This window comes from Ictalurus punctatus, chromosome 21 (assembly GCF_001660625.3).
Source record: "Ictalurus punctatus breed USDA103 chromosome 21, Coco_2.0, whole genome shotgun sequence".
NCBI classification, from domain to species: domain Eukaryota; kingdom Metazoa; phylum Chordata; class Actinopteri; order Siluriformes; family Ictaluridae; genus Ictalurus; species Ictalurus punctatus.
Genome location: NC_030436.2, coordinates 2,820,001 through 2,843,866, shown reverse-complemented (window position 1 = coordinate 2,843,866; position 23,866 = coordinate 2,820,001). Strand labels below are relative to the sequence as shown.

The window sequence follows — 23,866 nt, the reverse complement described above, 5'->3', positions numbered from 1 at the left end:
CAGACAAGAACATAAAACGTACGTTTTAGCTCCAGATAAAACAAATGACATCGATTTTGCAATAACAGGAGATTTATTAACCTACTACCAAAGGGTTAATTCTCCAGGCTAACTATGCAAAGTGGAAGCAGAAGGCCGATGACCGAATCCAGCCATGGACGTGCTTTGTTTGCTTCACGTATGGAGTGCAGCATGACCCAATTAGCGTCACCTGATAGCAGGGCCTCTCATCAACCTAATTTAGGGGATTTAAAGAACAAATGAGCCTCTTATGGATGCAAATGAAGCGAGGCCTCCCACCTTTGGCCTATAAACTGACACAATGTTTGCAATCACTGCCAGTAGGTGGACGTTTGCGTTTTAATGGATGCAGAACAGACGGACAAAACTATTTGAAAAGATTGAATGGATTTCCACTTGCCTTCACAATTAACCTACATTAGGGGAAAAACAGTAGCTTTGCATTTTTGTGTTCTGTATACCTCGGAATGATCAGGAACATTTCAATCCAAAACGAAATGTTCACAAGGCTATCCAGAACCGAAATCCAGACGATCCGAGATGAACCGAGGATTGGTTACGGGCAGGTGAATATCTGGTCAGTGGGAAGTGCCGACAAGCGGTTTAATGTGCACCATTCAGCATGTGTTATTAAAATGTTAACGTCCACCAGGGAAAAGTGTGCGCACATATAACAGGAATCTTTCTGGGTTTTGTTTTTTTCCCCCTCCATCAACCGGTTGTGCAAATCATTTTAATTGTCCTGCATATTAGAAACAAAAAGGGAAATCTACAGAAATTTGCCAGATGTTTATTGTACAGAACTTAATAGCAACACAAGGAGTGACTAAAAGTACATCATGTTCCAATAGCAGAAAGATTAAAAAAAAAAAAAAATACAAAAAGTTTAAAAAACCAAAAAAACCAAAAGTCGCTTAGTCAGTCACACATTTCCAAACCGCTCCGCTCGTTTTCGCTTCTTTGCCTAAGAGAAGAAAAAAAGCCAACAAATATGTAACATGACACCCAAACTTAAAATAACTATAGTCGAATAAACTCGGCTTACTGCAAATTTTAGATATAAAACAACTATTCTAGCTTCTTATTCTAAAGGAGTGAGGGCTCAGGCGTTGTACCTCTGAATCATCAGCTCCAACTGAGGCTGCACTTGTGACGATCCCAAATCTCTCCTTCCTCTTCTTCAGCTTTTCATCCTCTTCAACCTGCACAAACAAGAGCAACTGATGCTTCATCAATGCACAGCATTCAACACACACACACACAAATTATTTATCGATTTATTTTAAATATGACCCTGAGTACTAACACTTGTTCAAGTTTGTTCAGTTGTCTCACTCTGTTCACCTCCTTCCACCACCTGGCTTGTTTATTATTCTATACTGAATAATACACTACTTGCTGAGAGGTGTTTCCACAGGGAAAAAGAAAAAAAAAAAAAAAAAAGAAAAAAAAAAAAAAAAAGAGGCACAGAACTGCCTGCACGTTCATATGAATCCAAGTAAACATGTCCTGCACTAGCTTCTATTTTTCCAGTGAGGTTTTCAGGCTCTTCTGTTTTGTAAGAGAATGCAGTGGTGAAAATGTTTATACTTTCATCGATCTGTTCACATTAAGGTGACCGGTTGTTGATGCCAGACAGGCTGGCTTGAATATTTCGGAAACTTCTCTTGGGATTTTTCACATGCGGCAGCCTCGGAACTTACACAGAATGGCCCGACAAACAACAAAAAAAAAACTTCCATGGAGCATCGGATCAGCAGGAAATGGAAATGCCTTATTGATGAAAGAAGTCAGAGGAGAATGGCGAGACTGACTCAGACTGACGGGAAGAGTATGGTAACACAAGCAGCCACTCTTTACAACCGCTGTGAACAGAAAAGCATCTCGGACTGCACGACACGTTGAACGCTGAGATAGGTGGGCTACAGCAGAAGACCACGTCGGGCTCCACTCCGGTCAGCTAAGAACAGGAATCCCAGGCTATAGTGGGCTCCCCAAAACCGGATAGATTTTTAAAAAAAATAAATAAATATTGCCTGGTATGATGAAGCTCGATTTCTGCTGCGACATTCAGATAGTAGGGTCAGAATTTGGTGTCAAGCAGCACGAATCCATGGACCCAAGCAGCATGATAATGTGCCATGTAACAATGCACTAGTCTAAGACTGAACATGACAATTTGTTCAGTGTACTTTAATGGCTTTCCTAGTCAACAGATCGGAATCCAATAGAACACATTTGTTGTGGTCGAACAGATCGTTCATCTGACAAATCCGCAGCAATCACACCATGGTCAAAAGTACGTGGACACCCAAGTATCACTCATCCCATTCCAAAACAATGGGCATTAATATGGAGCCTCCTATGTTCCAGGGTAAGTAGAGGACTTTGAGATAGATTTTGGACCATGGCTGTGCACTGATGCAGAGCATGAGGACTGGCAAGAAGGCCTGGCATGAAGTTGGTATTCTAATTCATCCCAGAGGGGTTGAGGTCAGGGCTCAGTGCAGGCCACTTGAGTTCTTTTACACCAAACTTGGTAAACCATGTCTTCATGGAGCTCACTCTGAACACGGCGGAACTGTCATGCTGGAACAGGTTTGGCTCTCACCGTTCCAGTGAAAGGAAATCTTAATGCTACAGCATATAAAGATATTCTATACGATTGCGTGTTCCCAACTTTGTGGAAACAGTTTGGGGAATGTGGTCAGATATCCACATATCTTTGGACATAAAGTGTGACGCAGTCATGTCAAAATGAATCTCGAATGGAAAGTTTCCAACACAATGTGGAATTCATGCAAAGAGTTATGAGAGAAAGGGGGGGGGGGGGGGGGGGATTGGGGTCAGACCCAGTATTAGTAGCAGGTGAGTGCGTACAAAAGTTGTCACTTTACCGGTCAATGAACGAATGTGCTTCAGAACTATTTTATACTCTCATATCTCACAGCGACACTGAGATACACACAAAAATCCTGCTCACGGATAATTATACGTTGTCGTTTCATATTAGCGCAAATGATAAAATGTTGCCATTTTGGTAAATTGTTCAAATATAAAATGGCTGAGGAATTACTTGTGGGTAAGGGCCTAACTGGAAAACTATGGGGAGGGGAGGAGAGGTCGTCACAGGTTACATGCAACCTTAGGTATGCATTTAATGATTAGCAGCTGAAACAAAAACTACCAGATGAAACAACAAATAAAGACGCTAAAAGGTCATCAAATTAACCTCGACTTACTAATTAATCAAATGGGCAATCAGTCTGAGGGCAGATGTTTAAACTGATTTGTATTTATCGGAGAAAGACACAATGCATGCCAAATTTGCATATTTGAACTGTTATTGTTCACACTCGTGTTACACGAGATATGTGGCCTCGGTGCCTGCTGAGCACAGTGACTGCTTTCAATCAAAACTGAACCGTTTCCAAATACTGAATCACACTTTAACGTGAATACAGGCTCAAAATCAGATTGCACTGCTGCCTCCTGTAACTCTTCATCAGTTGGACTGAAATGCGCATCGAGATATTCATCACAGAAATACAGAAAGCCCACAATTAGACATTTAAAAACAAAACATCGTAAATACATAATACATCATCTCGTATTCTTATAGTTAGATTTTATGACTAGCATAACTAAAACCGAAAGGGAAGGGGAGAAGGCCTTTTTCTCAACGGAAATGCTCTGCCACAGCTTTTTGGAAACAAGTTACTTTATAGCATGACTTCTGAAACGGGCAGCGTTTCTTTAAGCCAGGATTTGGCTGAATAGCTCTGTGGGTCTCCATAGTTGTCGAAGCCAAAGCAGCGGGCACAGTGTGGCCTCATCTCTCCCAGCGTTCATACAGTGCAGCCAATCTCATTTCCATCTCCTGAGATCATCAAGTTCATTTTGTAGAGCCCCCCCCCTCCCCTCCCACCCCCAGTCTTTCTTTTCTCTCATCATGTTTTCTTTTTGCATTCCCAAACAATATTGGGCCGAACGCAGGGCCTCTCCATGTTGTCCAAGGCCTTGGCTCTGTCTATTCACAAAGCCTTTCTAGAACAGATTGAATTAGTGATTGAAACAGTGAAGAAGTTTTCGATTGAAAGCGTTTATTCATACCGATGAGTAAAAACCCACTGAGGCTTGCAACTAGAGTTGATGACGTTTTCCTGCATGTTAAATGCACTCTGCTCTGTGCAATATCTGTTCGGGTGCAGGAATACTCACTACAAAAAAAAGGCCAAATTTGATGTGATGTGATGAGCCTACAAATGGATGGGTCAATTCTACATTGCTGAGCAAAACAACAGTATGAAATGTTCATTTTGGGGGCTTTTGTTTACTTTAATGCCATCAGAATGATTCATCCCCCACAGTTTAATTGGCCGGCCTTGTAATGATGTGACGTCATGACTTTCATTGTGCAAAAAGCAGGGCATATGGTGTGTGAAAGTGTGCGTGTCTGTGCATAATTACTGCAGGACAAGAGGCTATTCTGTCAGCTGATAATGCATCTTATGGGGCTCAGGTTCGAAGGCACAGGAGAAAAAGTGGCTGAATGCATATCATTATACATAGAAAATCACTTATCCAAGCCTAACCCTGACTTCTATAGAACTTTGGTGCAAAATAAGAATAGCAATTAAAATCAACAAGGTTGATTATAAATCTGTGTAGTACATCTTTACAGGAAAAATCCAACCAGAGGCCTTTTTTCCCCCCTGTAGTTGAAGTAATGTCCCCACAACACCTGAAATCTCATTCATGCATGCATGCATATAACACACATATATACAAACACACACACACACACACAATACACAAATTAATTGCAAAATTTAATAATAATAATAATAAAAAAGGGAATGGACAGGCCTAGTTAAACTGGCCTTCAGTCCACCAACAGGACATTCAAGGAGTTGTTCATATCAACATAAATAAAGAAAAACCAGTGGTACAGTTTCTTATTTTATCCTCATCTTGAAAGCAAATCTTTTGGTGGATATTCATCTCCATTTTTCCACAGTCTTGATTCTTAACTGTCAGTGGCACAGTGGCAAGCAAGAACTACTATCCAATCCAGGCACAGCAGCTGGGTATAGTGCTGTATTCAACCAAGAAGTCGGATTACCTGCTTGGGAACTCAGGATGATCTCCTGAATACCAAGCTGCACACAGCATCAGCAGCACACAAAGCAGGACATCTTAATATAATACACACAGATAATTGCTTTAGATCAGTCAGTCAACATATACGCACATTCGCTTGTTAAACCTACAACGCTGACTACACACTTCGTTGTTTTTAGAAGGAAAATATTACACTCATCAACATTAGCTAGCTAGCTAGCTTGTTGCTAACAAAAGATGAACATGGAAGCATTCATGCCCCCCCCCTCCCTCCTTGAAGCTTGAATGCACAGAGGTCCAAAATGACATAATTGCAATCTCTGACTTCTCACTTCTGAGATTAGTCGAACGCAGCATAACACAAGCACCAAAAGGTGATACTCATCCAAATACAGGTCAGGTGGGGGTGGGGGTGGGGGTGGGGGTGGGGGGGGGGGTTTGCGGTTCCTTGCAACCTACAGGTTAACTGTTGAGCTTCTTAGTTTACATTTTAGATATATACACCACTGGCTGCTGTAAAGAGAAACAAAAAAAAAACTCATCTCTAAAGCATTTTGTTAATAATCAGGTTCTTTATGAAACTACGCGTCTCTGAAATCGATATCTAGACCTATAGAAACTTATAACAATATTGGCAGTGGATTGACTGTTTCCACCACAGAGCAGATCCATCTGAACCTGTACAATGGCAGATTGTCAAAGCTTATCTTGACATCACAGGTGAAATGAGGTTAGAGGCCATGGACATTCTGACAAGAAGGGGGGGGTTGAGAGTTATATTTGGCGGGGTGGGGGTGGACATTCATCAACCCGACCATTTCCATACTACTTAAAAATGCATGGTATGTCTCTCAAAAACAATCAGTATTTAGAAATCTTTTATTCAGCTTTCTCTCAACCAGCTTTCCTAAGAATTCTTTTTTTTTTTTCTTTCTTAAGGTGAGGGGGGTGTAGAGAGCGATTCGCAATCTGTCGAATGATTGCGTTGACGGTGAAGAAGAGTGGGCCCCATCTCTTGTCCACTAGGCTGCCTGTCCATCCCCCCTGGGAGGAGGTGTGTTGCGCTGTGGCCCCACTAAATCAACATTGTTATAATGATGTGTCACACTTGACCCTGTGCAGCTCTGTTCGCTCACACGGGTGTCAAGACCCACAATGGGCGGCCCTCCATCTCGCGCACACTCGTGATGCATTTTGATTCATGGGAGAGCCTGGCGCTGTCACGAGAAAATTACCTCTATCAAAATGCCAACGTTTTCACATTCATCAACTCGCTCACCCTCGATCCCCACAACCCCTCTGCCTCAAATCTCCCACCCCATCTTCAAAATAAATCAGCGCCCACCCCCCAAAAAAAGATACTCATCCTCATCCTGTAAAACCTAAAACTCTGACACAGAGCTACACTTTAACAATGAAATTTACACTCATTACATTTCTACAGTTAGTTATGATAGGATCAACACATCTGACCTGGCTGACCATATGATTATAAAAGAAATAAATAAGCAAGACAAGTTTAACGCTTCTTGCCTTGGCTCACTTCAGGCACGTCATTACAATCTTCAACAGTAACACCCGCCACCTGGCTAACACGAGCCACTCGGAAAGCATTTAAGAGGCTTTTAAGAATCAGTTCCGGATGGCACAATAAAAGCTAGTTCTTTGTGAGGTTTTTGGTAGTAGTCAGCTCATTCACTAATTTCTGGTCAGCCCATGAAAATACTTTGCTAACCAGCTGTCATACAGGACAGCAAACAGTCATCTGAACCCATCAGGCCACGTAGGCAGATCACATCTCGATGTAAATTAATGGATTAACAAAACAGCAATCGAAAAAACCTGTCGAGGCTAACAATCTAAAATCAACCCTAAAAAAAAAAAAATCTGACAGACCAATGCATTGTTGATTCAGGACCATTGGGTAACATGATAACAAGCACCGCTGGACTTAAATAAATAAATAAATAAAAATGTAATATAAAGCTCTTCTTCAATATAGGACTAAAATTGCATAAAACTTGCACCACCCTATTAACCTGACGATAAAAGACGAGTGGGAGGCAAAGATCATGGAGCACGCAATCTGCAAGCAACGTCTTGCTTTTACCACTACCTGCCTGTGTATACACAAAGGAAAGCTTGAGGTTTTGCTTGCTCATAAGCAAGTATGAAAAGAGCAAACTCGGTCAATATGTAGGAAATGTAGGCGTGTACGAATGGTTCATTCACCACCGTTACACAAATTCAGATCCAACACCTTTTTGCAGAAATACTTATAACTGATTATACGCGTGGGCAAAAATGAAACGGCAGTAGTTCTATTTAACTTTAAGTTCAGGCACATTTACTAAGTGTATACCACTCCACTGTATCTACCTGCTGGATGGACTGAGCAGAGTCAGATTAACTTATTCTTTTCAAAAGTGCTTTGAGGATTGTTCTGAACATTATGTGGAAATGCTTAACCATAAATGGTGCAAATTGCTAAGCAGAGTTTAAAGCCGAGGTCTGGTCAGACAACCACACAAACCTTATATCTCTTCATCGTAAGCAGCTACTCTAAGCAGTGAGGGCCACAGTGCTTCACATAAGTGTTGGTTTTTGCAACAAAAGACTGTTTCGTGCTTATTTCCGCTGGTCTGAGATGTCTGTCCTCTTACAACTGCTTACTGAGTGGAGGTGTAGGAAAACTGCACCCTCAGCTTAACCTTATGGCCAGTTAAGAACATGAATCAACAAAGCAAGGCATCAGCGACCCCTAGTGCTCTACAGTATGTATGGCTGTTTAAAATGGCATTAATGAATGATCGTTTAAATATGACTACAGATCATTTAAAGATTGTATTAAACATTATTGATTGTTTTGGCATAATTTCGACCAACACTGAGCCATCAGGTCCTAATAACAATGTACTAAAAGGAGAACCAGAACTCAACTCTATACTTATCCCCTGAACAATAAGAGTCAGTGATATGTGTGTGCATCATGTAGGAGTCTGGCATGTTTCATGTTTTCTCCACATCATACCTTTCCACCCATAAACTATGACCTACCTTCTTAGACACGGAGGAGACGTTCATGCCAAATCGCTCTGCTCTTTTCTTCAAGACCTCGACCTGAGGACCATACAGGATGCAAATTATTATTGGGGAAATATACAATTAAAAGCCAGACTGTGCTGAAGCCAGCTAAGAATGCATTTCGAGAACCTGAAAAACAACAACTTTTCAAGCAACTCATCAGGTTTGATTAGCCTCCTAACTAAGGGTTGTAAAATATGCTATAAGTTATTAGTAATAATAGTAATAATCCAAACCATTGTCTCAAGTGGTGTGTGGCCCAGGGCTGTATATTTGTTGCCCAAGCTAAGGTGGCTTGTGTGTCATATGCACAAGCTGTAGAACTAACCATGACCAGCACATGAAGGATAGCATAAAAAACTTTTTTGGAATTCTTACAGTGAACTGTCATGGCTGTTTACCGGGGATTATTTTTACAATATGTAGCTCACACCAGAATTGTGCGTTCTATACAGGACATATACCGTCTTTCCTCTTAATATTTCCATAACTATAAATAGTACCGATATCTGATACTGTTATTAGCTTCTCCCGGGCTGAAGCAAAGTCTAACTATTTCGAAAAAACAATTCATGAATTCTCGTTTGGATTTGGCATATACTGCAGAGTGAAGAATTAAACCTCAAAATAATTTCACACTCAATCTCTGCTGCGATAATTTTAGCTATGTGAAACTCTGAGCCAGAAAACCAGAGAGCATTTGTACTGCCTGAAAACCACACCGTTTGTGGTATCGGTGGGGCGAGAGCAAGTCATGCAGCGATGCATGATGCAGTATCTGCTATAAATACTGCTGTTAGACATCAATACCTCATTCATACAATTATCCCGAACGACAAGGAATCCGGGCGGTTATCTGGGGTTTACAGAACCAGAGTAACACATGTAACTAGTCTTCTATGACACACCTCCAGTATGGTATGGAACACTTAGAGAACATGTACACGTCAGAGACTTCTGAAGAAAGTACATCCCAAAGCCCAGGTATTAGCTTGGAGAGGCACACATCTAAATGGAGTCCATGACGTGGAGGCGCTCTTTGTAAAGTGGCATGGGAGACCAACCCATCTATAGTTAGGCAATGACATCCAGAAAACAGTGGGCTAGACCCCGTATCTTTATCCTATATTAAATACAGTTGATCTGAGGATCAGACTGATACTATCTGGTCCAAATAACACTGTAGGGCACAGCGAGGAATGCTGACGGCCACACGGACAGACTGATTCACAAAGTTAGGTGATATGACCTTGGGCAGAAATTTTACACACAGACGAGCATCTGCACAAGAACAGCAAGGGAGTAGCGAAATGCAGGGGGTCCATAAGGGAAAGTAAACTTGAGACTATAGGAGAGACACAACGACTGATGCAAGACGGTGGTATTTATTACAGATCCTGCGTCATGCCTCACTAAACGACACACACAGCCAGCACCCAGATGTTGAAATCCCACACGTATGTATTTCTAACTTCATACTCACATTCGGTTTAGAAACGGCAGAGGCTCCTGTAAAACAGAACGGCAACAATCAAAGCACGGAAGTCTCTTTCTATTTTCTTTTTCAATCCTAAAGGTGTTCATCGGGTCTGGAACTCACCTTCGGAGAGCGCTGATGTTGCTGGCAGTCCAAACCTGTCAGAAAACAAAAGTACATGTAATCTACTTTAATAGAACTTCTTACAAAACTATCATCATCATCATCACGCGGTCATGAATGTTAAAGAGCTTAAACCCGACCGTCTCAGTCGTAATCCAAACAACTTTAAAATATTACTTTTACATCGTCGTGAACATTATGAAAGTTTATTAGAACGTGAAAGAAATCCAGCTAAATGTGACAGAGCTCCTGCAGGGATGAGTCGCTGGTCGTGATCGACCGGATACTTTTGTTGTACAAATGTAAAAAAAAAAAAAAAAACGAATATATTTTTTAAAACAATCAAAAGTCTTTAAAATGCCACAAAACTGACACTGATCACTAGTTGTTACAGACTCTGCATTCATGTTTGTAGTTTAACCTCCTCACCTTGCAGCACGTGCTGCCTTCTTGCTCTCGGAGGTTGGCGGAAGATTAAAGCGTTCGGCTCTTTTCAGCAATCTCTGAAATTGTAAGACAGCAAAGTCCAAAAATTCTATACTTTCATCATGTCTGCTTTACCTGAACTAAAGACAGGTAGTTCAGGTAAAGCGCCATACAATGTAAAGCGCTTCGAGTGCCTAGAAAAGCGCTATATAAATGCAACTGTAACTAACTGTCTATACGAAACCCAGATTTATAATGACTTTAAAATGATAGATTCAATCTTTTAAAAACTGAAAAGTTTCAAAGGAGTTCCTACAAGATGTTCCTTCAAGGGCCAAAGCAAGGTGGTCTGATGCATCCGATTCATATAATTACATTTAAAAAAGAAAAAAAAAAGAAAAAAAAAAGAAAACAAAACACATTATACGGTCGTGTCGTCTTCATACAGTTTTAAGACTTGGATAAGGATGAAAAAGAAAGCCACTTATCCAGACAGCTTTATTAATACTTTCTTTTTCCACAATCATCACTCGGCACTATTTGCAAATTAGTTTCATTAGTAGCCCCTTGTACGTCTAGCTAAAACGAGGCTATTACAGGTACGCCTGTAAAGGATTTTAGAAGCTTGGCAGAATATCCTGCTGATGTAGTGTGTGAAATGTTTGCATGGTGTGGTTAAAGGAAAAATACCTCATCAACCGATTCAGAAAGGGTGATTTTAACAACTTTTTTCGACTCCTCCCTGCATAAAGAGATAATAAATAAAAAACAAACAAACAAACAAAAAAAATCAGTTAATGCAACATATGAAACAACTGTGTAGGTCTAGGACTAAAAGTAAACATAAAAGTATTTAAAAGTTAGAAGAGTCACTGACGTCAGCTTGTACTTGTATCAGTATTGTCTAGTGCATAGATAAATAAAAGCATAAATAAAAGGACCATTAGCCAATTTAGTGTATTATATTAGCTAGGTGTGTCATCTGGCTAGTTTAAAGGGGCGACTCCAGCCGGGTCGTCGTTTCCGCCGTTTGACACTCAACGCCAAAACATACTACTTAAAATCTACAACTTTTGTAGTTTACCACCGTGGCAGAAATGAGTTTTTCAAATCCTCACTGTTTTCTCCGACTGAGAAGGACGTGCTTGTGTCAAACGAATGCTCTCTTTGACAACGTACAGTAGAAACAAACAAACTGTCCGAGTAAGCGTAGTTACAACCCTGTGCTTACTGTAAAACATGCCAGTAATGGGACGGCCCCAGGATACGGTCTTTCCATGAAACATTATTTGCTCAAGAATTAATCTCTGCATGACCCCATAATAAATGAGGTTTTTGTTATGGTTTTCTTTAATTCTGCATTAGACAGTATCTTTGAAGCATACATACGTGTCAGGTGCAGCGGGCTCTTCTTGAACTTCTGGCTCAGGTGCTGCTGCCTCCTAAAAGAGATTTTATTCTTACTTAGCAAGCATTACTCGAGGACTAATTAAGGATGTAATTAAGCTTTGCTATCACAAAGTAAAAAAAAAAAAAAAGAACTCCAAGATTTAACGACCCCAATATATACTTAAATCCTATTAGGACTGCACAACAACAGATACAAATAATGATCATTGGATAGATTCGGCTTTAAACGAGCTGACCAGGTAGTTAGACTACTATCTGTATTTTTTTTTAAAATAAATATACTATTTACAAAGAAGTGAATAATAGTACATGAAGCAATATGTAGGATTTAGTCTATATATAAAAAAATACTGCTACATTTTAATTTTGTATTTTCAAATAATTATAGCAATTTAGACAGGAAGGCCCTTGCAAGTAACTGTGTATGATTGTATATTATGCTCCACCAGGTGTGACTGGCCATTTTACACACAGTGCGTGTTCAAAATAACATGTACGGACAGGCTCGGTGCACATCGAAATGGCTATTGTAATGGGTAAGCTCAGCAGGAATGCACACTTTAACTATAATGCAATTAAAATATTAATATGGTTGGGGGAATATTTTTTTTCCTTTTTGCACCATGACATATGTAACTGAATAGGAAATTATATATATATTTTTTTTTTCTCCCACAAATATTGGCTATATTCCACAAGTATATTCCCAGTGACATTCTAAATTTTTTAGTACACTTGGGTGACTAGGAACAGGAAATTGTTCAACCATGACTTGGGTATAATTAGACACAAGGGTATAATTAAGAGTTAACACCTAGGCCAAATTCCCATAGTCATTCATAATAATGGGTAAGACCAAGGAATCTAGCTGTGATGTGCAGCAAAAGGTTGTTGAGCTTCACAAAATGGGAAGTGTCTCTAAGGAAATAGCACAAGCATTGAAAATGCCCATTTCCACCACCAGGGCAATAATTAAGAAATGTTATGAATCAACCTGGAAGAGGACTCGTGTCTAGATCGTCTCAATACACTGTGAAGAGGACGGTTCGAGTGGCCAAAAAATCTCCAAGGATCACAGCTGGAGAATTGCAGAAGTTATTAGTGTCTTGGGGTCAGAAGGTCTCCAAAACTACAATCCGAAGTCTCCTACATCACCACAAGTTGTTTGGAAGGGTTTCAAGAAAAAAGCCTCTCATCCACAATCTCAACACAAACTCGAGCGTCTTCAGTCTACCAGACACTGGAACTTCAAATGGGATCGGGTTCTGTGGTCAGATGAAACCAAAACAGAGCTTTTTGGTAATAAACACCAGAGGTGGATTTGGAGCACACAGAGAGGAAGCCGTATGGAAAATTACCTCATGCCCACGGTTAAATATGGTGGTGGCTCTTTAATGTTTTGGGTACATGGCATCATGGACGCTATCAAATATCAACAGATATTAAATGAAACCCTGACTGCCTGTGCCAGAAAGCTAAAAATGGGCCGTGGTTAAAATGGGCAGGACAATCATCCAAAACAAACATCAAAGTCAACAAAAAAGAAAAGGTTTACGGAACACAAAATCAAGGTCCTGCCATGGCCATCCCAGTCCCCTGACTTTTTTTTCCACAGCCTTCTGTGCTCATATTTACCAAGGGTGCCAATATTAGTGGAGGGCACTGTATATACAAGTGAAAAATCTAATAGCCCTATGGTAAAGAAAAGCATTATAGTTAAATAGTTACATGTTAAATACGTTAACTTCACCATATTGTGAATTAATTGTCACTTACCGGTACTTGTGAAAAATACAACAGAACAAACATTAAAACACATTTAAGTCAATAATATATGGGCAGCATCCCAGAGAAGCGAGAACAAGCTCTCATTTAGTGAAAGAAATCCTATTAAAATGACTACCAATACGATCCATCTCACTATGGGCGCAAACTTAAACCCGCGCACGATCCTGAAACCGCAGGTCTAAACATGCAGCTGCTCGGCAAATGGATGACACGGATTTCATCAGATGCCCAAGATCAGGATTGAGAATAATCTAACTGATGAAGTGGTGTGAACCTGCAGATGGCTGTTGTGGCAGGGGGTATCCAGGTGAATGTTCCAAGAAAGACGTGACATGGCGTGACGATATTTACTGCAAATATGAGTTCGCTCTCATGACCTGGGTTGCAGGATCATTTACAATTAGAGTCTGTATTACTACTATATTACTCACCTCTGTAAACTCTTCTAAGACTTCTTCCTCATTGACATCATCTTCTGAAACTGTAGCGTGTAGGAGTTATAATCGAAAAAAATGTTTATTGCAAAAAAAAATATGATTACGTCAAGAGACAGCAAGGAAATACTTAAAGAACAACTCCAGTGAATTTGATGTAGGGGAAAAAAACGATAAATCATACCTCTTATTTTGATCATATCTGGGTTTTTTTTTTTTTTTTTTTAAATACTAATTTACAAACAAGTAGGAGGTTGGCCTTAAACAAAATTAATTTAAACAAAATCTGTGTTCTTTAAATTTGAAAGTCTTTACATTTTCTATTCCCATTTCTTATTATAGTAGTGGAAAACTACAACCGCATTTACAGTGGAGCTTGAATTTTTTATATATCTGCAGAAATGTGACCTAAAACATCATCGGATTTACACACAAGAGACAAAAATATTATACGTGGTCATTTATTTAGAGGAAAATGATCCAATATCACATTGGCAAAAGTATGTGAACCTTTGCTTGCAGTATCTGGTGTGACCCCCTTGTGCAGAAATAAACGCAACGTTTCCAGTAGCCGTTGATCAGTCCTGCACGTCGGCTTGGAGGAATTTTACCCCGTTCCTCAGTACAGAACAGCTTCAACTCTGGGATGTTGGTGGGTTTATTCAAATGCACTGCTTCCTTCTGTTGGATAATGGCCAGGACTTTGACATAGCAATTCCAAAACATTAAGTTTATTCTTTTTTTAACCATTCATTGATAAGTCGTTCTATGTGCGTTGTCTTGCTGCATGACACTTTTTCTTGAGATTCAGTTCAGGGACAGCTGTCCTGACATTTTCCTTTAGAATTCGCGGGAATACTTCAGAATTCATTGTTCAATCAATACTGGCATGCTGTCATGGCCCAGATGCAGCAAAACAGGCCCAAGTCATGATACTACCACCACCATGTTTCACAGATGGGATAAAGTTCTAATGCTGAAATGCAGTGTTTTAATTCTCTAAACATTTCATTTACAGCAAACGTTTCTATTTTGGCATCATCCATCCACAAAAGATTTTTCCACTAGCCTTCTGGCTTGTCTAGGTGATCTTCAGCAAATGCAGATGGCAGCAATGTAATTTTTGGAGAGCAGGGGCTTTCTCCTCGCAACCCTGCCATGCACACCGCTGTTGTTCAGTGTTCTCCTGGTGGTGGACTCATGAACAGTAACCAATGTGAAAGAGGCCTGTAGTTGCTTAGAAGTTACCCTGAGTTCGTTAGTGACCTCGTAGACTCTTACACCTCCTGCTCTTGGAGTGATGTTTGTTGGTAGACCGCTCCTGGGAGGGTAATAACGGTCGTGAATTTCCTCCATTTGAACACATTCTGTCTGAATGTAGATTGGTGGAGTCCAAACTCTTTAGAAAGGGTTTTGTGACCTTTTCCACCCTGATGATCATCAGGAACTCCTTTTCTTGGGTCCTCCTTTGTTTGTGCCATGATACACTTCCACGGACGTGTTGTGAAGATCAGACTCTGATAGATCCCTGTACTTTAAATAAAACAGCACACCTGCTCGTCATCCCATTGATTGAAATCACCTGACTCTAATCTCACCTTCAAATTAACTGCTAATCCGAGAGGTTCTTATACTTTTGCCTCTCACAGAAATGTAATACTGGATCATTTTCCTCGATAAATAAATGACCAAGTATAATATTTGTGTCTTGTTTGTTTAATTGGGTTCTCCATGTCTACTTTTAGGTCTTGAGTGAAAATCTGATGATGTTTTAGGTCAAATTTATGTAGAAATATAGAAAATTCTAAAAATTTAAATTCACAAACTTCCAAGCAGCACAGTATCTCTCTCAGTAAGCAAACAGGTGTCTGTGTTGGACCGCTGAATTATGTTAAACGCGTGCATACAATCAAATAAATCTTATTAGCTTAACGATATAAACTGCATGAAGCCACTCTACATGTGCGGAGCATTTTTTAAAAGTGGCCACAGCGACAGCATTGATCAGCTTTTAACTTCATTACAGCGCCCCTTTAAGTCAGACTTCACGGGCAGTATAAAGTTCGGCCCCGGTTAATTAAAGGACTCGCTCATTTCTGGTAAGCATTCGAAGTTATAAAAACGACCAGATGGTGTTTGAACATTAAAAAAAAATAATGCACTGGAGTTGCACTGCAAACAAACAGAAAATAAACGATACAAAACGATTAACTTCTTTTAGGATGGATTGTAAGTTATAACAGGAGAGAGGCAAATCCACAACACACAAGTACATACCGTGTTCGTCGATGTAGGCCTGCAGCCGTGCAATCAGATCCCCTTTGTTGCCCTTAACTTCCAGCCCCCGGAGTGCACACTCCTGCTTCAGCTCAGCTAACTGCAAACAACAACATGTACCCAAGGAAATTATATTTATGTCATCAAGCACAAAGTAATGAAACATATCAGGCATGCTTGCCTATTAATTACTTCTTCTTATTCTAAATAATAATAATAATAATAATAATAATAATAATAATAATAATAATAATAATAATAATATCAGTTTCATATTGAGTTGCTGCCTTTCGTGTCTAGGTTCTAATCTTGAACTAGTTCAGAAATCTCTTCAGAATTAGGCCACACCCACCTTAATCAGGACAGATCTAAAAACTGCATTTTCGTTTTAAAACACTCTCCATCTACGCTGGCGTTTTCAAGAAACTGCTCGTCCGGACTCTAATGTCTGAAAATCCCATCTCTTCCCTAAACTGCGCACACGTAAAAACGCAGGAAGGTTTGGCCTGTGTCGTTTCCGTCAGGCGTTTATTTACTTGAACTGACATTTATTTACTTAAAGTGACATTAATCTTTAGCAAAGCTATCAAACTGGACAGCAGGCACACCAACTCACACGACTAAACATACGTCATCGCTTTTTAATATCGCTGTTTCCTCGGGCCACGCCACAATACGAAAACTGCGTTTCCAAATGTGTCCACTCGGGACAAAAACGCCGTCTCAGAGGACGGAAGGACAAAATGCAGAGAAAACGGACGCGTTTTCAGATTTATCCGGATCGATGTGGACGTAAGCCTTAAAGAAATGGCTCCTACTTGGTTGGAATGAAAACCTGCACCCACACCTGTCTGTCCTTTCCGGATAAGATTGGACACACCTGATCTAGAGATATGCATCAGGACTAGGTGTTAGCGCCACCCAACAAAAACTTTTGCAGTAGATCAGGGTTTTACTCGGACACTTATGGGAGCAGGCGGTCAGATATGAAGAAGTGCCACACGGATCAACTTAGGGAGCGTGCTGGATGCGTACGCTACGAAAAAGATGCCACGGCAGATAGGAAAGCAGTCTCCCCATGTTAAATGTAATACAGACGGTAGGGTTGTACGGTATACCAGTATTTCATTGTTCTAGGGCAGGGTTTCCCAACCAGGGTGCCGTCTCATGAGAGCAGGGGTGCCCTGTAAAAATCCTTCAAACACTTCTAAAATGTGTATAAAACATTTAATATATATGATAAATACCTGATATCTGAAATAATCACACACACACACACACACACACACACACGCATAATAATAATGAAAAATTACATATAAATAATAATACCCTCCCACTCGACCATCCTCACTGACCTGTCAAAAGCATGTCAACATCAGTATGAGTAACCTATGCATGTGTTTTATCCTAATAATCAGCGTGTGACGATGCGTGTGAATTACTACCAGTGTGTGGTATCCTGACACTTCAGCTGGTACAGTATCGTAAGGTGTGTTTATGGTATCGTGACAACCCTAATGGATGGTACTGCTTTTCGTTAATTTGACATTACGAATCATATGCCTCCTTTTTGGTGTCTGAAGATACAACACTGCTGTAAATAAGTCAGATAATAGCGCTTTCAGGACCTTCAACACTGCTGTAAATAAGACAGATAATGATTCTTTCAGGACCTTCAACACTGCTGTAAATAAGTCAAACAATGGTGCTTTCAGGACCTTCAACACTGCTGTAAATAAGACAGATAATGATTCTTTCAGGACCTTCAACACTGCTGTAAATAAGTCAAACAATGGTGCTTTCAGGACCTTCAACACTGCTGTAAATAAGTCAAACAATGGTGCTTTCAGGACCTTCAACACTGCTGTAAATAAGTCAGATAATGATTCTTTCAGGACCTTCAACACTGCTGTAAATAAGTCAAACAATGGTGCTTTCAGGACCTTCAACACTGCTGTAAATAAGTCAGATAATGACTCTTTCAGGACCTTCAACACTGCTGTAAATAAGTCAGATAATGATTCTTTCAGGACCTTCAACACTGCTGTAAATAAATCAAACAATGGTGCTTTCAGGACCTTCAACACTGCTGTAAATTAGTCAGATAATGATTCTTTCAGGACCTTCTCCCTTCTCTGAGGCCCTGGACCAGGACTGGGCCCTGAATGCACACTGCTAAAACTGACTGTTTTCCCACCAAAGATATAAAGCACTGCAAGAGCAACACAATAAAGACTTTGTTTTTCCACTGGTGTCGGAGTTGAAAACTAACATCGTCTGTGTATTACATTTCACATCGAACCTCTTCTCATTTTTGTAACTTTGTTGGTACGTTTATGTGGATGTATGCCGCGCATGCGCAAAAAAGGTCAACGTTGAATAACTAAATATTTCCTGATTTCCTGATTAGGACAAATACCAATTACAAATACCAACAACCAGAACAATAGTCCATTCTATCTGCTATGTTTGGACTAATGTTTACTTTCAAACTCATCCCAGGTGTACAATTTGACAGAAAATTAACTAAGCTACGCTAAAACAAGCTAAGCTAAGATAAGCTAAGCTAAGCTACTCGGCTAGCACGCTTGCGTTTGCATTCTTTCCGTCGTTGTGATTCTAGTTACATGCTATTTTGGATTTATTTTAAAAACCTTAACGCTACTGTAATAAAGAATTTTGTGAAATATGAAAAAATACAAATATACAACAGATTATCTCCAGTTAGTTATTTAGCAAGCAAGAGAGATTAAGCGTTAGCTGTTAGTTACCTTGCTGAAATCAACTAGAAACCTCGGACACAGCAAAGTTACAAGTAATTAACTAACACTCACGTTATTATTATTTTAATAATATGCTTTAAAATGTGATCCATGAATGTATTTATTAGCTACCTTCAATTTTTGGAGTTCGACCACTTCAGCCATTTTCGTAGCTCCGCAAGTGTTTCCTTTTCCGTCTGGGATTTCTGCAGTTGCACCCGAATGTGATATCGTCCCCTACCGGGCACTTGGAGATTGTTTTGTAGTTACTCGACAACTGAGGGTTTCTTCTTATACGACACACAATTTAGAATTTAATCTCACTGGCCAAGAAAATCATTACTGACTGAACTATCATTTGCTTGCTAGGCACTAGCAACATTTGCTAGCAACACGCAAGACATCAAACCTTGAGGTAGATGAGCTTCAACAGCAGAAGACCACAATAGCCTCAGATTCCTGTTCTTGGCTGACAGGAGTGGAACCTGAGTGGTCTTCTGCTGCTGTAGCCCATCCACCTCAAGGTTCTCTGTTCCGTGCATGCCAAGATGCTTTTCTGCTCACCGCAGTTGTAAAGAGTGCTTATTTGAGTTACTATAGACTTCCTGTCAGCTCAGAGCAGATCGGTCATTCTCATCAACAAGCTGTTTTTTCCGGCAGACCCTCCGCTCATAGCATGTTTTTTGTTTCTCGCACCATTCTGTATAAACTCTAGACACTGTTGTGTGTAAAAACAACAAGAGATCAGCAGTTTCTGAATTACTCAAACCAACCCAACTGGCACCAACAACCATGCTATATTTAAAGTCTCAAGGATCACACATATTTGATGTGACCATTAACTGGAGTTCTTCACCTGTATCTGCATGATTTTATGTATTGTGCTGCTGCCACATGATTGGCTGATATACATAAATGGGCAGGTGTGCAGGTGTTCCTATTATAGAGGACAGAGTGTATACTGTCATCGAGCCCATGTGATGGACACCCGTGACCTTGGGGAACTGACAATTTGCCTAGAGAAATGCGCCAAACTCGAACCACGATGCTGGAAAAGCTGATTACTTCTTACCGTAGATATCCTGATGCTGTATCTGTCAACAAAAGCTTTGCAACAAGGCACGGACGCTGGCGATTTGTGGTGTCCGAATACAAATTTTCTATTTTTCCAGTGGCTTGCGATTCTTATGAATACATACTTTGCATCAACAAAAGCTAAATAACCAACAAAAAAGCCATTGGTTGAGCCAGCTAAGGTGGTCCTCAACAATCAAACTCCCTATATAGACTACAGAACCCTTCACTTATTTATGTTTAGGTGTAGTTCAAAGGCTTTTTAAAAAATTAGAAGTCAGAAATATCAAGCAGGGATGTTCTATATTCAGTTTTGTTTGGAATGAACATGTAAGACAGCTCAATTTTTAGTAAAGCTAGACATGTTACGAATCAGGTTCCAATTTAAAAGATTAATCAGGTTCTGTTAAAACTATTCTTTGTACACGGAGATAGACGGTATATCAATAATTACAATGATGTATAATTTAGAGGCAAGTCTTGTACTTCAGAGAGGCTTATTGTTATTACCAGGTGAAGGTTCCATGCACACATTACACACTCATGACTTAGGCGAAGAAACGAAAGAAGTGTTCCGAGTTTCACTGGATCCTTTTTCCGAGGTCTTTACTAAGTTCTGAAACACAAAGGACGAAGGATCAAGTTTAACTCCAACCTGCTATTTACGGGATTATTTGGGGGTATTGCAGCTCGGTTTGTCACAGCCCGAATCCATTAACTGCTTAAAAAAAACCCCACAATTTAGCAAGTGCAAATATCTTGAATATAATCAAATATATGAAGTATTTCCTATTATAAGATTAGAATAAAACAAATATACTTAATTATTAATTGTATTTCTATACATTGTACCAATTTCAAGCTTAAAGTTGAAGTAAACATTTCTAGAAAGACGCGAAATTACCTGGGAATAAACTTGAAATGAATAAAAGCGTCTAAAAACAAGCTGAGTGTTATGAATCAAATATAATCTCATGATAAGAAATATTAGATAAACATGCAAAGATATTTTCCCTTGCTAAGATTTTTTTTTTTTTTTTTTTTTTTTTTGCAGTGCTAAAAGTAAGTACATTAATATGTTGAACACAAATGAAAACAAGCACTTTGGTTTTTTTTTTTTTTGTCTTAAGTTTATGAATAATTATCAAACAGGGATTAAAAAAAAAAAAATCTGCCTTAAAAGGCATAAAATCACCAATTACAAAAAAATATTCCGAACTATCAAAAGTGACCATTTTTGGCAAGCCAAAATAAATACTTTTATGCTGGTGCATCATAGGACTCTTAATGAAGAGATTTTTTTTTTTTTTTAATAACAGACAGTCAACTAATTCCTGAATAAACAGTTCAGAGATTTACGGAATGTCACCTTCCAGAAAGAACAGCCTGCAGAATGCACAAGCACATGGTACACAATCTGAGCAGATGAGAGCACTGTGCTTATAAACTACAACCTTCCCCACAATACCTCGACTTTAGCTAAACTCTGGTATATAAAAGGCACCAAAGCTGAAGACTGAAACAGTCTGACAGTCTCTGGCGTAGAGGAAGAACGTCCTCAGGAAGAAGAGACGATGGATGGGATTGCTCTGCCTCCACAGCCTACGCCAGTCACAAACACGTGCCTCAAAACCGCAAAGTAGGCGCGGGCATGGTGACGTCACGGAAGAATCGGTGAACGAGGGCGTTCTTGGCCGAGATTCTCTTGTTGGGGTCGTATCTCAGCATTTGCTGTTGGAAAAAAGGAATCACGCATGAATCATTTGTCAGCCATTAATAATTCACCCTGAAAGACTTCTATTCAAAGTCTTAGACTGCAGCAGAAGACAGATAACGGAATATATGAGATTATACAGAATTATGATTTGGAAATAAGTTGAAATTGTGAGAGCAGTGAATATTTCTAGCGAGTTCCAATAAATTCTACCTTAATAGAAGTTCTGCTTCTGATTAATTGAGCCACGATCAAAACTAAACGTCTAGAAACGTTGTGTCACGATGTTCATTTACCAATCTGGTGGAAGCTATGTAGTGCCATCACTCAAAAGGGTCAAAGAGTCACGACTCATATGAACCAATATTAAAGTATATATATATAAAAAAAAGATTCTTTTTTTTTTTTGTTTGTTTAAATATGCATGTTTCTGCTGATTATTTGACTAGGAGAAATTGACAAAGAGATCATTAAAGCTCTATTTAACTACAACTACTGGTGTCTGCTTAATATATGGACAGAATATCAGATAATATCAGCTATTGGAATGTTGGCTCCTTAAAATATGCATCAGTGACCGTTTTCACATATGGGTCAGGCCCTGCTGGTTTTATCAGCAGCGTACAAGAGCATGCTCATTATATATAGATAACACTGTAATTATACACAAGTGGAGCAAAAAGGCAATTGTGAAAATCTGCAATAAATAAATAAATAAATAAATAAAAAAAAATTTTTTACTTAGGATAAGAAAAAAAGTCTACCCTTGAGTGTCCCACCTATGCTGGACAGTTATCGGCTACGTTTTGGAATATTTCGCTGCAAGTCATCCATTAAAAAAAAAAAAAAAAGTAAATATAATGTTATTCATTTCTTTCATTAGAAAACTATATTGGCACAATTCTATTTGTCTACAACACCGATTTCAAACATTTAATCATAGACCTTCAGATGAAAAGATTTTTAAGATCGTGAGAAACATTTCAGTCTCAAAACTTTTAACTGGCAGTGTACGTCTGTAAACCTTAGGGCTACGTCACAGGTAGCTTAATGCTCCAAGTAATGGAAGGACTGGTGAACAGATCTGAAGGGAGCGCTCAGACCCCACAGCAATCGTAAAGAGGTTGGTTCAACAGGCGAGAGAGTAATGCAATCCTACCCAGAAGGGCACTGGGACTCAACCCACAAACAGCTTATAGCTTCCCCAGTACTCAAACTCTCAACAGTACGAACAGCACCACTCGGAAGTCCTGTACATTTCCTCATTTCTACAAACCTGTCGTGTAAGGCCAAAGCTTCACTCCAAACAGCTTTATACATAACGGCTCTGGTAAATAAAACGTCGTGTTAATGTCTTACTGCGAGCAGGTCTCTGCCGTCGTCATCCAGAGGGGGCACCACTTTAGACAGGTCCTGCAGTGCCCACTTGGGGAAAGATGGCTTGTAATCAGGCATTGAGGTCACTCCAGGCCACACAGACTCATCGGGAGTGCCGAGGGTTCGGAAAATGCGGAACAGCTGATCGATTTCTGAATCTCCAGGAAACAGCGCCCTCCGAGTAATCTGACAACACGGATACCGCAGCGCTACGTTACACAGGTTAGCGCTGGAGAACAAGCTCTCCGATTACTAACAATATTCAATAGATAATATTCAATAAATATGCAAAAAACCATCATCAGCAAACACAGTGTCTTTAAAGAGGTGTTGAAACGAGAGCGTTTTTATTGTAAACTCAGTCCACAAAACAGTGAATAAGAGTGAGTCGGGCTGCAGTGTGTCTGTCTGGCTTTAGGGAGAAACATCATGCACATATTTAACTATAAATCCCCACAGTGGCACCATTCAATGTGCTATAGCACACTTCATTATTCGCAAGACTGCAAACTCGAACTGGCTTTTATCGAGGGAGCAAACATAGGCTTTGCTGTATAATGTAAAGGTCTTCACACTGCTGCAGGACTGTTTTCGGATTTTTCCTCTGTGTGTTGGCCATTTTGTACTGTTGCGCAACTCTCGGCCACTTTACTAAACCCTCAGATTTAAAAGCTACGCCAATGTACGCTATTCAGTACAGTTAAATTGCCCTAGTCCATAAATTGTCTTACCATTTCGGCAAAAATGCAGCCCAAGCTCCAGATGTCGACAG

The 23,866-nt window shown here is 39.8% G+C and overlaps 2 protein-coding genes across 2 annotated transcripts in view; both read right to left on the bottom strand.

The window, feature by feature from the left end:
• Positions 1 to 795: 795 nt before the first annotated feature.
• On the bottom strand, positions 796 to 19,186 carry sarnp (SAP domain containing ribonucleoprotein). Its single transcript, XM_017450160.3, has 11 exons — positions 19,062 to 19,186; positions 16,165 to 16,264; positions 13,885 to 13,934; positions 11,645 to 11,697; positions 10,946 to 10,997; positions 10,259 to 10,332; positions 9,830 to 9,864; positions 9,713 to 9,738; positions 8,203 to 8,265; positions 1,137 to 1,223; positions 796 to 985 (listed from the first exon to the last, which is right to left on the bottom strand). Exons 1-11 carry the CDS (start codon positions 19,092 to 19,094, stop codon positions 944 to 946), a joined length of 615 nt encoding a protein of 204 aa, XP_017305649.1. The 5' UTR covers positions 19,095 to 19,186; the 3' UTR covers positions 796 to 943.
• A 2,083-nt stretch (positions 19,187 to 21,269) lies between these two features.
• The window catches only part of cdk2 (cyclin-dependent kinase 2), a 6,937-nt gene continuing 4,340 nt past the window's right edge, over positions 21,270 to 23,866 (bottom strand). Inside the window, exons 6-8 of the mRNA XM_017451095.3 lie at positions 23,826 to 23,866; positions 23,077 to 23,280; positions 21,270 to 21,734 (exon numbers count right to left, since the gene is read on the bottom strand). The exon at positions 23,826 to 23,866 is cut by the window's right edge and continues 61 nt beyond it. Coding sequence (XP_017306584.1) covers positions 21,630 to 21,734; positions 23,077 to 23,280; positions 23,826 to 23,866 — 350 coding nt within the window. The 3' untranslated portion in view covers positions 21,270 to 21,629. The remainder of the gene's footprint in view (positions 21,735 to 23,076; positions 23,281 to 23,825) is intronic.